Consider the following 15,661-nt stretch of genomic DNA (forward strand, 5'->3'; position numbering starts at 1 on the left):
AGGTCATCTTCAAGATTAGTTTTGTCTCTTTTAAATTCCTTAAACCACCTAAAAACTGTTGCACGAAAAGGAGCAGAGTCATCTAATGCTTACTGCAAACGTTCCAAACTCAATTGTTCAGTTAAACCACATTTAAAATCATAGAAGATCATAGCACGCAAATGTTTACAGTTAAGATCCATTATTGCAAAGAAAAAGCGCGGGAAGCGTTGTAGTAAAATGACTAACAATGTAATTTTTTTTTAATTTAGCTAAATTGCTTTTGGTGATCTATTTTTAAATAAATTTGCTTTTTAAAAACATATAATATGGGTGCGTTCCATTTTTAAATTTCGAGTATCTCAAAACTTATTGAGTGCCCTACGTATGTATAAATCTGTTTCGTCGATGTTCTTTCATTCATTCTCTCTACATGTCCGAACCATCTAAGCACACCTTTCTCTATCTTTGTCCCTATATCTTCTTCCACGCCGCAACGCTTTCTTATCACACTGTTCCGTAATTTATCCATCAGAGTCACTCCAGCCATACTTCTCAAAGCTCTCATTTCTACAGCCTTAATTCTACTTTTGTGCTTCTTCTGCTATACTTAACATTCACTACCGTACATAAGTGTAGGAACCAGGTACCTTTGATATTTTCTTTTTCATTTCTCGCCTCGCCCATCCTCGTCAATCCAGACCGAAGGTGCGCTAGGAGAGAATTGAAATTTTGTCATACAAATTTCAATCCTCGTCTCGCCTCGCCGGTGGAAAAGCACTTTAAGATCCTACGACCATGTGTGCCGCATACCCGGTACCATAACACTGAAGCTCGCAACCCGCATTTGGCCGTCATGGTGAACTCCGACCTGAACCTCTCTTTAGAGAAGAACGGTACCTAGCTGAGCGATGTATAAAGGGTTGATAATGACGATGCATATCATCATATAGTACAATAAATAAAAAAACCTTATTTTGATTATATTTCCACGGACCATCCAGAATTATACGGAAGGTACAGATACATTAGGTGTTTCTGAGATCACAGATTAGTATGGAGAGTGCCATTCTTATATATTTTTTTTTGCTTACACTTAAACAGTATAAAAAAAGACCTCGAAATATTAGTTATACATTTAATAAATGTAAACATTAATGATAATGAAATTAACAACATACGTTTTATGTTAAAAATATTAAACCAACAATTTTTTTATTAACATTTTTGACTTTATAAATTTAAACTATCACAGTGATTCAAAGGCAACGCAATTAACAATTTAACATTGGATAATTGTCAAGAAAACGTTTTACATTTAGTACAACTGGACGTATACCTAGACGTACTTGTAAAGGCTTATAAAACGCGATTTAGGTTCAAATTATACGACATTATTCTCATTTAGTATTTACATAAAAGTAAGTTCATAACCGCTTCAACATTAAATAAAAATTTTAAGATCCGGATTTTCGGTCTAATACTGGTTACATTGAGACCCGTTTGTGACCACTGAAGTCACATGTCAATTGTATTGGCGTTAGCAAACGCCTAAAACCGTTGCAAGATGGCTCAATAACAATACGTTAACACAAAACTTTAGGCACATTCAACAAAATAATAAAATATTTATTAGCTTCAATTTATCAATGTGTGTCACAATAGTACTGAAATAGAGTTTATTTTTCAGGTAAGTTTATTTTTATGGTGAAATATATATTATGTTAATGTGAAGGTTTTACCGCCTTCCCTTACTTCTTCACAATTAAAAATAATTCAAAATAATTTTGTCATAATTTCATATTGAAGTCATATGGTGACTTCTTTACTACATTTACAAAACAAAGAGGTCGCATATACGTGTTCTTATGACCACGTTGTCGGGGCGGCCATTACATTCGCTAAGATTCTACATTTCCCATTTATATACCTATATTTATTTTTTTCGACATCATATACGTTCCTCGGATTCCAAAGTAATTGTGTTATGGAAATCGGAAACAACGTCGTTACAACACGCAGACCCGAGACAATATAGAAAAGTTTTCACGGGACTTCAGAGATGGTGACGCCATGACAACCGGTGTGCAAGCCACTTGACCACGGAGGCCTTCACACTAATAATACACACATTCTATCATGAACCAAGTACAAATATCAACTTTTATATATGTTATATATAATATAAATATAGTATGTTAAGTATAATAAAACGCGACTCACAACTCACAAGATTGCGCTCGTATGGTCTCATCTTTAACTAGTCGTGACGATGTTCATTCAACATATCTGCCGTCTTCTAACTCAAGCGTGGCTAAGTGAGAATAGAAATAAGATAGAAAACAAAATTCTCTTTTAAAATTATAACAATTTAAAACTTAAAACATTTAAAAAAATTAAACAACTTAAAAAAATTAAACAATATTCTAAAACTGGGTTATGGTTGTTTATGATATCTCAAAAAAATATTTTGTCACACAGCCGCGCTTTAGTTAATAATAATATAATATAAGACAAATATAATATAAGTTAGTTAAATACCACTATATATAACCTAAACTTGAATAAAATTATATGACTTTTGTTAGTTGTATTGTGTAAAAATATATTCGAGATTTTTATTTAAAAACAATCAATTCGGAAAATATTTCACTGTAAGATAGCTTACAACAATTTTATTATTATATTCTATGTTTTACATAATTTTACAAAACCCTTTTTTGTTCCAAGTACGTTTTCCTAATTAATAACTAAATGTCACTAAGTGTACCTAATTATTTTTATAACTCCTCCTTTTGAGACTCCATGTTATATACTGGCTCACCATTAAAATCATAACAAATAAAATCATCAACGAATAGCCATTTTAACAAATCAGGGTTTGAATTTATCAAATTATTTATTTTCTTTGATAATTTTTTGTTTGATAATTATCTCATAATAATTTGATAATTATCCACGCTGATTCACAGTTTTATGTCTAATTTTTAACTAAAAATTACAAAACTGTGAAATCTATATAAACACGAGTAGTGTTTGGGTATTTTAATTCACACTTTGGGATACGTCTGTGATACAAACACATGTCACGACATTGCTAGCGGTAGCACTTTGTTGTTTCAATTAATTTTATAAATATCAATATCAAATTATTATCGAGACAATTATCAATAATAATTATCACTTCGAACCCTGCAAGAAACTACACACATGCTTTTTTGCCAAAATAATTTAAACTAATTTAATTGCAGTCATTATTTATAATAATAAGTAATATAAGTTAGCGTAATAAACCTGAGTACACACTGTGGTAGTTGAAATCGATGCTGGAAAGGTAACATGTCTGATTTGCATTTGGAAAATATTACAACAAAGTAATATATAGTTATTTGTTATTCAAGAATGCAAAGTTGTTGTTTGATCCGAATGGTTGTATTGAAACTTGAGCATGCGAAGGAAGCTAAGATTGAATAAAAAATAGAATCCTGAGCATAGCGAGGGTTTCAGGGCACGAGACGCAAAACAATTTCGTTGCCGAGCGAAACACACAACTTTTCTCTTCATTACACCGAGGAAAATGGTAGATGAAAGAAAAACAGTTGAACTCATTGACTTACAAATAAATGGACGGAATGGAAATACAAAAACCACGAAAAAAATGTCCCAAGTCAACCTATTTAAACGTAGTGACATGTAAAGGAATATGAAAAAGCTTAAACGTTGAATTTAAATTGTAATGTCATCGCAGTACTGTCTAATTTTGCTTGCTTCGCTGTCAGTCGAACAAACGAAGACTATAGCGTGAATGACGCTCTGTATACGATTTTAACGCCCTATAAGTTCGGACACTTTTTAGCGCGGACCCGACGTCCATATAATTGTAAGTCAATGGTTGAACTATAACAAATCAGTTTTAATAAACAAAATTAGTTGTCGTTGTCAATTTGATGCCAACAATAATAACAGACAGAACAGAGTATTAAAAAAACTGACCTCAAAAGTTCGTGGAATTACTTCTTTTAGTCAAGTTTTATTGAAATCGGTTACCGGAAAGTGCGCGAAACCGGGTTCAACCCCTAGTTTGCCAACCCTAGAGGTGGAATATTTTCTTCAAATTTAAATGGAACAACTACTGAGATACCCTCTGCCCAACAAAAAAAGAATCATAAACATCTGTTCACAAATTAGTTACAGTTATCGCGTAACGTAGAAAAAACACAGTAGAATTGACCTCCTCATTTTTTTAAAGTCGGTATAAAGTGTACCAACTGATTTGTTTTAAACATTGACTTCCAAATAAATGGACGACGGGTCTAATACAAAAACCACGAAAAAAATGTCCCAAGTCAACCTATTCGAAATTTAAATTGTAATGTCATCGCAGTATAGCGCTGTTAGTAGAACAAATGAAGACTAAAGCGGAGTTTGGCGCTCTGTATACGATTTTAGCGCCTTACAAGTGCGGACACTTTTTAGCGCGGACCCGACGTCCATATAATTGTAAGTCAATGGTTTTAAATAAATAATGTACGCCAAATCGCGTTGTCACCACGATTTTTTATTATCGAAAGAAAAAGTTATGTGCACTACAGTCCATCGTTAAGTTCGAATTTCAAAAACCTTTTCCACTCTAGCGTGGAAATAACGCTTTTGCGCGTCGATTTCTAATGAGAAGGGTAGCCTTTCCGAACTTGTGAGGTGAAAAAAAAAACGTACAGTCGAGTTATTTAAAAATTATTCTTTTTAAATAACCATAAATCTAATTTTGTTTGTTATATGTTATATTTACTTTTCCATTTATCGAATAAAATTTTTCGAACAGTATTTTTTTCTTATAAAGCACTTTAAATCGCTCACCTGTAATATTTCGTAATATTTTCCAAATGCACGTTAGACGTTTCACATTTCCAGCGTCGAAATATAGTTGTGGTGTGACACAAAAACAAAAATTACCAGCTTTTGTATCGTGTACTACATTTATTTGTTCATGCGCACGACATTTATGTACTTTATCACACTTTCAGAGATTTTGCGTCAAAATTTCGTCTCGTTAAGCTGTTCCATGGAGCGTGCAAAGATCGCAGATATTTTTTTTAAGAAAAAAGAAAACCTGTCTTATTTAACATGGAACGTCGATAAATATTGAACTTGAATTAATACCTAATTTTATGGATACACTGCAACCCAAGGAGCACATCTTATATATTTGAAACTATTCTGGTGGTACGTATGATCATTGTGCAGTGCCACTCAGAGCTTTTTCAGATTATCGTTGTTTTTTATATAACAAGTGATGGGTGAACAAGTAGCGCACCTGTGGTAAATGACACGCTTATCCATAACGGTTACAGAGCTACTCAGAGCTTTAAATTGCAAAGATTGAGGGGCACTGCCACTGCGTTCGTCACCCTCAGACATAAGTTGATAAGTCCCATGTGTCTTACACTTCAAAACCGGAACGAAATAAGTAAGGTGGCAATACTTTACTGAACTACCTCTTTGGATCTTTACTGGTAGTAAAGATTTAAAACTGCATTACCAATATTAGTTTCATGGCCTATATATTGTCTAAAAACTGTCTTCAAATCTAAATTTTAAATCTAATCCTGTCCTACAAATGGTTTTATAGCATTCTAGAATGGATATTTGAGAAAAAGACGAGAGTTTAATGATAAAGGTGTGCCCACTTTTACTAGAGGAATAGGGTAGGTATCTATTAACATTCTTCTTAACTTAGACGAGTGGCGGTAAAGTCACTTATTATATTTGTTAGAAAAGGATTTTGTCCATGCATAGCGATAATCAACAAAACAGTATCTATTACTCATTTTGAAAAAAGAAGAAAGAACGAATGCGTGACAGTGGTCAGTATTTTTTGAATTGGACTATGTCCGTACAAAAATTTGTCTATACAAAAGATATTACTTTTCAGCCGCCCCTCGTAGATGTGCTCCTTGGGGAAACTGAGTTTATATTTCTAATATTTATAACTATTAGAAGGTTACGTGGTATTAGCTAACCCAGCACATTCTTCTAGCTGCTTGACAACTTCACTTGCTTTACGATGGGCGTCGTTCCTCAGCTTTGTGAGTTTCCGATGGGCGTGAACGAGTAGGTCTTTGTAGGAGCGTCTGGATATAGGAATGTCTGAAAGTACGCGGTTGAGTTCTACCTTTGCGAGGTTACGCCAGCGTGCCACTTTCGGGGTCGTCTGAAATAGAAAATGCACTGGGTGACTTTCATTCTGTCGTGCTAGTTAATCCCTTCCATGGATGTCTGCGTTTAACTTAACAGTCGATACAACCTCAAATGGCTATGATTGAGTCCGCATAACAGTGAAAAAGTTGAATCAAACACTTTGTGAAAAGTATATAGCAAACTTGAGGATATTCTGTACGTGGTACGCGCGATTGCATCGCTACACTTGCGATTTATAGGCGATTGCATCGATGCAATCGCGCGCTTGCATCGTTGCTGCTTGCTGCTATGCTACACGTCGTAGAAACATGCCTTCCGCTCAAAGGCGTTCACGAGTCTTCCGCTTTGCGTTGTGGAAAGACTTGCGCGCATACGCGCGCATCGTCTTGCCTTTGTTTCGGTAGTCGACATTCTCGAACCAGTTGCTGCTCTGTGATAGGATAGTGGTGCTGTCCTCCGCAAACGTTCCTTGTTGCTTGCGTGGAAATATCAGTAAACTCACACAACACAAAGAAATCCAACACAACGCAAGCGACCGGCTCGTGAACAGTCCTATCTGCGCATACGCGACAGATCTTTGCGTATGCGCGAAGCGAGTCACGCAAGTAAGCGAACAACGCTAGCAAAAGACTCGTGGATAAAGGTAGACGATTAGCGACTGCATCGCGTTTGAATCGCAAACGCAACATCGCTGCTAAAACTCGCTGTGTTAATGGCTCGAAATTACTTACCTCGCAAGCTATGCCACACCTTTTTATAACTGTCTCACACTTTCTGATATAGTTTTCGCTCTGAAAGAGAAAAAAAAATACAGGAAGAGTTTTTAGCAGAAAAACTATAGATAAGCATTACTGCATAAATATTTTAATATATTTAATGATACTAAGGACCAAATTAAGAGGAATTCCTAATCTCCATACTACAGGTCGTATATAGGTCTAAAAAAAGGTAAAAATTCGTCTTATAATCTAGATGGCGCTAGGGAATATCCTAAAAGTATCAGTAGCCGTGGATATCAACTAACTTTTCTTTAATATGAAATAGAAGAAGTCAGTTTCTTTCCTTGTAATATTATTCAAATATTGATCGTGGGCTGAAAATATTTTCTGAACTTTGACTATACCGCACTGTTAATATAATAGTGTATTAACTCTAAAAGTGTACTTTGCAGAATCGATGAAAAACTAATTACTCACTTCCCGTGAAAAATCATTAAAATTTACGTATAGGGCATAGTTTATTGCAGACACTTAATCAAATCTGCTTGCCAAATATATTTAAAAATAAAGTGGGAAAAAATATGTCACATTTTTGAATAAGGACATTTTTGGCCAGAACTAGATCACATACAGTGTGACTCTTTATGAGTTAAGTAGATATCTTTTAATATTATTTCTTACAATATTGAGAATTGTGTAGAGAATCAAATTTTACATTCAGTGACTGACATTTTGATTAATTCAATTTCACATATGTTGAGTTACAACACTATTGTAATAGCAGTGCGATATCGCACTGTTAATAGAAAAGTGTACTAACTGAAAATGAGTATTTTTTCAGAATCGATGAAAAACGAGTTACTCACTTTCCGTGAAAGATTATTAAAATTTATATTTAAATTTAAATTTATATAATTTATATTCAAATCTACACGGTTAAAGTTTATTACAGACATGTAAACAATTTTCTACTCCCCATACATACTGATATTTGCGTAAAGACTTACAAAAAATTTGTCTCTTTTTGAGTTAAGTATATCTTTCAATTGCTTCTTACAATATTGTAATAGCAGTGCGATATGTCAAATAAGTTATAAATTAACGTTTCCAAATGTGGATAGATGGCGCTAATCCTAAGCAAAACAATATAGCCGGCACTATCCATAGAAATCTGTGTAATAAGCGCCATCTAGTTGATTTGTTTGTTATTACTAGAAATTGGAGTAGCTTTAATAAATTGCAGTTTGTCAATGTAAAACAAATTACTTACAAAAATACCTATTTGGCATTCGCCGCGACGTCTGGTGTACCAATAAATACTAAATACGCTATCATGTATCGCGATTAGCAGTCATTTTGAACCATCGGTCCATGATACTGCAAAGAACCGAGGTAGCCCAATGGTTTAACATACCGCCTTTCACGCAGAGGCCGTGGGTGACAAAACTTGCACGTCGAAGAAGGTACGGAACCTTCGGAAAACGAGTGAAATTCCCAACATTGGGTCAGCGTGGCGGACTACGGCCCAAACCCTCGTCTGAGAGAAGATTTTGGTACGCAATTTGCAGTTTGACTACATCCTTACATGAAAGGAACTATTTAGCTGGATTACAGAAGACGTGGTTAGCGGTTTGGTCTTTTAATGCCAATACATTGCTGGAGCAATTGCTTTTTTTTTAATAAATAAGAGACACACGCTTGACCACAATTTCACCTAATGTTAAGCGATGGTACGCGTTTGCCTAAAAAATGCCTATTCACTCTAGCTTTTCGGGAAACACAGATAGGGTACCGGTAGAGTATTCCATTCTTTTGCCATACGCATCAGAAAGGAAGAAGCAAAGCGTTTAGTGCGAATGATGTGGTATATCTTAGACATAAGGACGGAGTGTTCCGGACTTTCTAGTCGACCGAAGGAGGAACGGTGAGAGTGGAACCAAATCGAAAAGATCCTCCCCGAAATGTATCGGATAGAAAACCGACAAGCAGGCTACTTTTCTGCGATGGTCGAGATTTTTTACTACCTATTCTTATTTTTTGTTACGACTTCGTACCTATCGTAAGCAATAATGTAGATTTTATTATTTACCCTTACACAATTTACCTTGTTAAGATGCATGTGAAAAACGATCATGTGCCCTTTGAAGAATTTATTGTGATTTACGGAACTGAACATGGCAGAGAGGTGAGAATCGTCTTTGATCTTCTTTAAGCGTGTGTCAAACTGCGTGCGGCATGACTCAGGCTGAAAGATAAAAATGGCATTGTATAGGTAGGTTTAGGCCTGCCGAAGCATTCCGTCGCGACATCGTGCTCGCGCGTGCTCTCTTCAGATAAGTAATTTTTTGGAAGATCTGATCAGTAATGATTTGAGAGGGTAAAGGTTCTGGTGAAATTACAGGCACATGGGACTTGTCAATGTCTCAGGGTAACGGGCGCTGTGGCCCTAAGATCTTTGTGATTTAAAGCTCTGAGTGGCATTGCAACTGTTATGGACAGGCGTGTCGCCTACCACCAGGCGCATGACTTGGTCGTCCCGTCACTTGGTATAAAAATCTCTAATAATTTTAATATGGGGCGTCTTAGTTGAGTGGTAATATGAGAATAGACTATAATATAATATATAATAAACTGTACGAATAACATCTAAAAAAAAATAATTAAAAAATTAAAAACTGTTTATTACAAATATTAATAACAAGTTACAGTACATTCGAGGTAGAATCTTAAAATTAAAGATTATTTATCCTTTTCTAGTGTGTTGCGTTAATATGTAAGGTACAACAATTAAATCAATGACCAGTTTGTGTAAGCCTCCTCAGATATTGATCTTTCATATAAAATCTTTTTAATTTGTTTTTGACTTGTATAGGATTTTTATCTGTTATTTCATTTATAAGATTTTTTGGTAATGTCATCGCAGTACTGTCTAATTTTGCTTGCTTCGCTGTCAGTCGAACAAACGAAGACTAAAGCGTGAATGACGCTCTGTATACGATTTTAACTCCCTATAAGTTTGGACACTTTTTAGCGCGGACCCGACGTCCATATAATTGTAAGTCAATGTATATTTAGGTATATCATACATAGGTAGATGTGATAGTGTACGTAATGAATTCGGTCTAATTTTAACCTTTAACGACTTTATTTTTCCACAATTTTCGGTTATGATTGCTAATTTAACTTTATCAAAGACATTCATTACGTTACAGTACTGAAATAGTTGGTCATAATTATCTTTAAATTTATATCTAATTCTAGGAGGTACAATGGTCTTAAGCAATCTTATTTGAAGGCTATAAATATTCTGTAGGAATGTTTTGTACGTACGACCATAGCTCGAAATACAATAATTAATTATAGAGTCAGACAGTCTCATCTCTAGTATTACTGCTCATCTCATGTCTAGTATTACTTCTTGCTTTTAGCAAGAAAGAGAAGAGAAGTTTTTTTTTTTAACCTTTATTATAATCGCGTTTGATTTCTTTTAGATCGTTTCAAAAACTTTTACAAGGTGTATATTAATTCAGGATATTTTCTTGCTTTAGCCAGTAGTTTATCACGATTAAGGCATGCAAAAACCGAGTGATTATGAAAACCGGTTTTTTCGGCTTTTAAGTTTCGGTTAATCGGTTACTCTGTTTTTTCGGATATTTTTCTACTGTCACCCAAATAATCCTCTAAAATGTCAGAATACTGAAAAAAACATCAAGTTAGTGTTGTATAAAATTATTTTTTATGGAATTCACAGCTAATGAGATCAATTATGTCTCGAATTATAATAAAAAAAACTAATCTAGCTAGTTATGCCGACAGATGAAAGAATACGGGTGAATGAAAGAAAGGTTGTGCCCATACCAAATGACCTAATTATGCTGGGCGAGGGACGCGAAATCTTGCGTTAACGCTAAGCCTTTTCCAGCTTGTCAGTAGCACCACCAGGACCCCACACGTTAAGCCTCATACGACTAATAGCTCTTGTATATTGTCTTTTGAAAGCTATATCCGTATACTCCCCACCCGATCAGATGGTGGTCATTGTCGATGTCTTATACTATAGTAATCCAGTTCTACCCAGGAGTTACACATGGCTTATGATTCTTTTCCGATTTGTTACATTTTTTATTACGGTATTCATAGTGGAAAGCAGTAGTTTGGCCTTTGTAACCTCACATTCTAAAATGACAAGAAACATTGTAATAACAAATGCATGCCACGTCCAAAGTAGAATAAGAAATAATAATAATGTCCGCCGCGATTTATGTAACACCTTATTCGTTTCCTTGAATTTTCAGCAAATAATTGTGAACTGATTTTGATGATTCTTTTTTTTATTGGAAAGATGGTACCACGGTACTGGTTCCATTTAAATTTGAAAAAATATCCCACCTCTAAGTAATTCAACGAACTTTTATAAAAAAGTTATTATTATTATTATTATTATGTATATTAAATAAATAGTTTTAAAAATGTACAGTTCAGAATTAACTGTGTGACGTCGAAAACTACTTAGCTTAAAACTGAAGTTAAACAATACAATGGGATCTAAATCAACGTGTTGCGACATTACGTCACGGCCGTGACAATGACGCTTGGTGTACGGTGGGGCTATGAAAACTTTTTGAATAGGAATAGAGCTCCTTGTGAGATTTCGTTCAGATGTGGAGAAGATGAATACCACCTTATCTATTTCTGCCTTTAAACACTAATATAAGCATTACTGGGTTCTGGTTTGGAAAGGAAATGGTGCTGGTAAAATTACATGCAAATAAATGGGATCTGTCAGCTTTTGACTCAGAGGGACAAGGAGATCTTTGCGACTTGAAGCACTAAGTGGCGCTGGTCAAGCGCGTCGCTTAACACCAGGCTTACGACTTGTTCGTCCTGTCACTTGATATTATAAAAAAAAAGAAAAAATCTTATTTGTAACGCAAGGCTGCAAGTTGTTGTTTGACTCGAGTTGTTGTATTGAAACCGGAGCAAGCGAATTAAGCTAAGATTGAAGCGAAGCGAGTGATTCGAAAGTAGATTCCTGAGCGTAGCGAGGGTTGCAAGACACGAGACGCAAAACAATTTTCACAAAAACACACAACTTTTCACCTCACTATAGCGAGGAAAATGGTAGATGAAAGAAAAACAGTTGAATTTTAAACATCAGTTTTTTTTTAATTAAAAGAAAAAGTTAATCTTCGGATGCGTTCTGAATTTACACTTCATCAATTTTTATTCTTGCTTGTACATTTTATTTTGATTATATAAGTGATTATTGAAATTATTTTAGTTCTTTCACGTTTTCTTTAGTTCTTGCGTTTATTAAAATAATTTAATAAACGCAAGTAGTTAACATTGTCAATTTATTATCAACAATAATAAGAATAAAATATACCATCGGATTTACATTACCTAAATAAGAAAAGTACGATAAATCGCGTAGTTGAACGTGTCAATATCTTTTTTTTTTATCGAAAGGAAAAGTTTGTGCACCACACCACAGTTCACCGTCCAGTTCGAATTTCAAAAACCTTTTCCATGCTAGCATGCAAAAAAACGCTTTTGCGCGCAGATGCCGCGCGAGGCACTGCCACTGCGCCCGTCATCCTGAGACATAAGTTGACAAGTCTTTTGTGCCTGTAATTTCACTAGCACCTTTCAAAACCGGAACGCAGTAATGCTGACACAACTGCTTGGCGCAGAAATAGGTGAGGTGGCAGTACTTCTCTGGACGAACTCTTTCATAAGAAGGCCTACTGCTACCCTATTTTATTACATGGTAAAAAAATAGTTCGCCACACGGGCTGGTTCAATCCGGGACTTTCTTCGATGTAAAAGGTTCATCACGACGTTTTCTTGTACTGTTAGCTGGAGTTATTGCTTCTATACATCCTCAAATGTACGTATCCTACTAATTAAAATCATAGGTACCGACATACTGCCACATCGAGTATATAACCAGTAGTAGAAACGAAATGTCATTTCATTTGTTTGAACACTATTCCACCAAATCATTACGGTGACAACTGTGCTCCGATTGGCCAGCCCGAATTCGAAACAATTGGCGAATGTCGTCAATTTTTTCGAATGTCGTCAATTGTTTCACTTAAAATCAACCAGTTTAAAATGAGCTTTGCTACAATGGACGTAAATTGAAAAATTACATATTTAATTACTGATGAAATGTGATTCCGTTTGTTTTGCAATTAGATGTTTTGCTCTTTTTCCCACACCACCGAATGGAACAAACCCCTATAGTTAGAGATATTATCTTTATTACAATAAATACAGAATATTTTTATCAGGTCAGTTGTTGGCGCTGTACTGTTTCAGTTTTCTAATTTGTGATTTCAGTGCGAACGAGATTTGAAATTTATCTCTTATCTCTTAGCTCTTATGTCGTCTTTATATACTCGATGTGCTGCCACAAGGATTCGAAGCGTTGATTTTTTAATAAACTATGAGCATGATAGAGGCACACGGTGTGACGACGCGACCTCTTGCACCGTCATTTCACCTTTTTAACACCCTTTTCTCTGGTTCCTGGTCACTTTCTTTAAATATTTTGAATCATTATCTTATTACTTTCCTTCGTCATTCCTACTTTGCTTCGTTCTATCGTTACTCTCATTAAAATTCTTGGAAAGAAAAAACGTGTTCTCCAGTTATGCAAACCGAACCATCCTTTTAGAAAGTGTATGCTTTATCCTTAAGCATATTCGTATGTAATTTAAGTTAGGGAGTGTTTTATAGAATTGTATCTGTGTTTTATATAATTGTTTTTTGTAACAACTTTTCTTATCATTTTCCTTAGTTTGTTCTTACAATGAAATTATGACCGACCGAGTTATACTCTTATTATTACGCAAGACCCGCGTAAAAACAATATCCCTAATGATTTTGGAAGTTTATATATATTTCTTATGCTGTGGACATTCCAAGGATTGGCACGAAGCGTAATGCTCCCATATTTATGTGGTGAATGGCTTTGGGGTGGCATTCCCTGCGTGCAGACTTATTCCCTCAACGCTATAACTTGGGCCTTTTCAAGACGAGAGTGAATAGTTATTACTTAGTGCTCATATATCACATGGCAGTATATCACACGCAATGTTTGACAAACCTCCCCGTGACATATTTATTTCAGTTTTTAGTATTATTATAATTTATTTTTTAAATTGCGAATACTGAATCGGTAAAATTTCGCACTAGAGTTGTTCGTTCTTTGGTTTATTTGATAATGAACTATTGTTATACATTTCAAGAAGAAGGAACGATATGAAGTTGCATTGAATCTTTGCCGTTTAATCATCGCCGCGATAATGACGAAACAAAATTTCGTAGTTTCAGTTTTTACGTAATTTACATTATATTAATTATTATTTATGTGTTTCTAATTACTCTCATGTATTGAACTGTATTAGAAATGTTCTCCTCACCTTTTTCCAATAATTTATACCTATATATCAATTTCTTGGTTTTTATTATTTCTTTTTTCTCGTTTATCGCGCTCAATTTTTACGTTGATAAAATTACTGTGCAGAACTGTCAAAATGTTTTAAAATCAGCCGTGACCTTGCGGCAATCTTTGGTACTGCGATATTCTTTTGAAGCCATAGGTCGCGACTCTTGCTATCCAACAAAAATATGACGTCACGGTGCTCGTCATATTAGCTACTGTGATAAAATTTTAAAATATCGGTTTTATCACTCGAATTTGATAGCTAAATGTGGATATAATAGCTTTATCTCGGCGGCACGCTACCCCTGTAAAAAAAAGGTGTGCATATTCCATCATCGTTCTTATTGTCACTTTCGATATAACCGACTATACAATATAGATATAGATGAGATAGAGGTCAAAATGTGCACTTACTTTTTTTTTAATTCTCGCAACTTCATTTGACATCCTTGTCCGTTGTAAAAAATAGGCTGTTAACGTACATTCTGTCAGAAGACGGAACAAAATATAATCGCTAGTTTAATAGCCGCACACCTGAAGCAATGAGATCATACCGTCGATAATTTACGATGTCGATCGACGTTCCGTATGATTTAATATTGTATAACGATATTTATATTTTGTACTACATCGATAATGTTTTTACACACTCGCCGTGCCCGCCATCCGGTGACCGATATTCAATTTCAGGGTTTGTTTGGCTATTGGATTTATAATAACAGACTTGCGAAATTTAGATACGAACGATATGTTGGTGGTGTGTCGCGGAACGATTTTCGTGCAATGCGCGTGGGCTTCATTTGCGTAAAAAGTGTAATACGTACGAATTTGTTACATCTTCTCTCTTCACTCAAAGTCGCCTTTATTGGCAATAGAGCTTCTTGTGAAAGCGTTCGTCCAGGGAGCTACTGCCACCTTGTGTTCCAGTTTTCAACGCTAAGCGTGCTGGTGAAATTACAGGGACTTGTCATGGGACCCCTCAGATCTTTGTCATTTAAAGCTCTGGCACTGTAACTGTCATGGACAGGCGTGTCGCGTACCACCAGTTGTCCCACTTTTGGAAGTCACCACACTTAATGACATGGAATTGCATTAAGCTGGTTGAAAAAGCTCTGTATCATTGCAATAAGAACTAAAAACGAACTGCGCGTCTCGCTTTCGCTCGGACTGCTGACGAGTCTGGGATGGAGATGGGTAGTGGGTAAAAACCTAATCAATCCGCCCGAATTTTAGCCATGTTTTTACCCAAAAAAATTTAACGTTTTTGCTCAAAATCGTAGGCAGAAATGGCGAATATGGAATCAATCCATAT

The 15,661-nt window shown here is 35.3% G+C and overlaps 1 protein-coding gene across 1 annotated transcript in view; it reads right to left on the reverse strand.

Moving 5' to 3' along the window:
- Positions 1-4,799: 4,799 nt before the first annotated feature.
- LOC113237866 overlaps positions 4,800-15,661 on the reverse strand; it is an 86,223-nt gene continuing 75,361 nt past the window's right edge. Inside the window, exons 3-5 of the mRNA XM_026474565.1 lie at positions 9,001-9,141; positions 6,909-6,968; positions 4,800-6,190 (exon numbers count right to left, since the gene is read on the reverse strand). Coding sequence (XP_026330350.1) covers positions 5,981-6,190; positions 6,909-6,968; positions 9,001-9,141 — 411 coding nt within the window. The 3' untranslated portion in view covers positions 4,800-5,980. The remainder of the gene's footprint in view (positions 6,191-6,908; positions 6,969-9,000; positions 9,142-15,661) is intronic.

This window comes from Hyposmocoma kahamanoa, unplaced genomic scaffold, assembly GCF_003589595.1.
Source record: "Hyposmocoma kahamanoa isolate Upper Pololo Valley unplaced genomic scaffold, ASM358959v1 94, whole genome shotgun sequence".
Taxonomy (NCBI): domain Eukaryota; kingdom Metazoa; phylum Arthropoda; class Insecta; order Lepidoptera; family Cosmopterigidae; genus Hyposmocoma; species Hyposmocoma kahamanoa.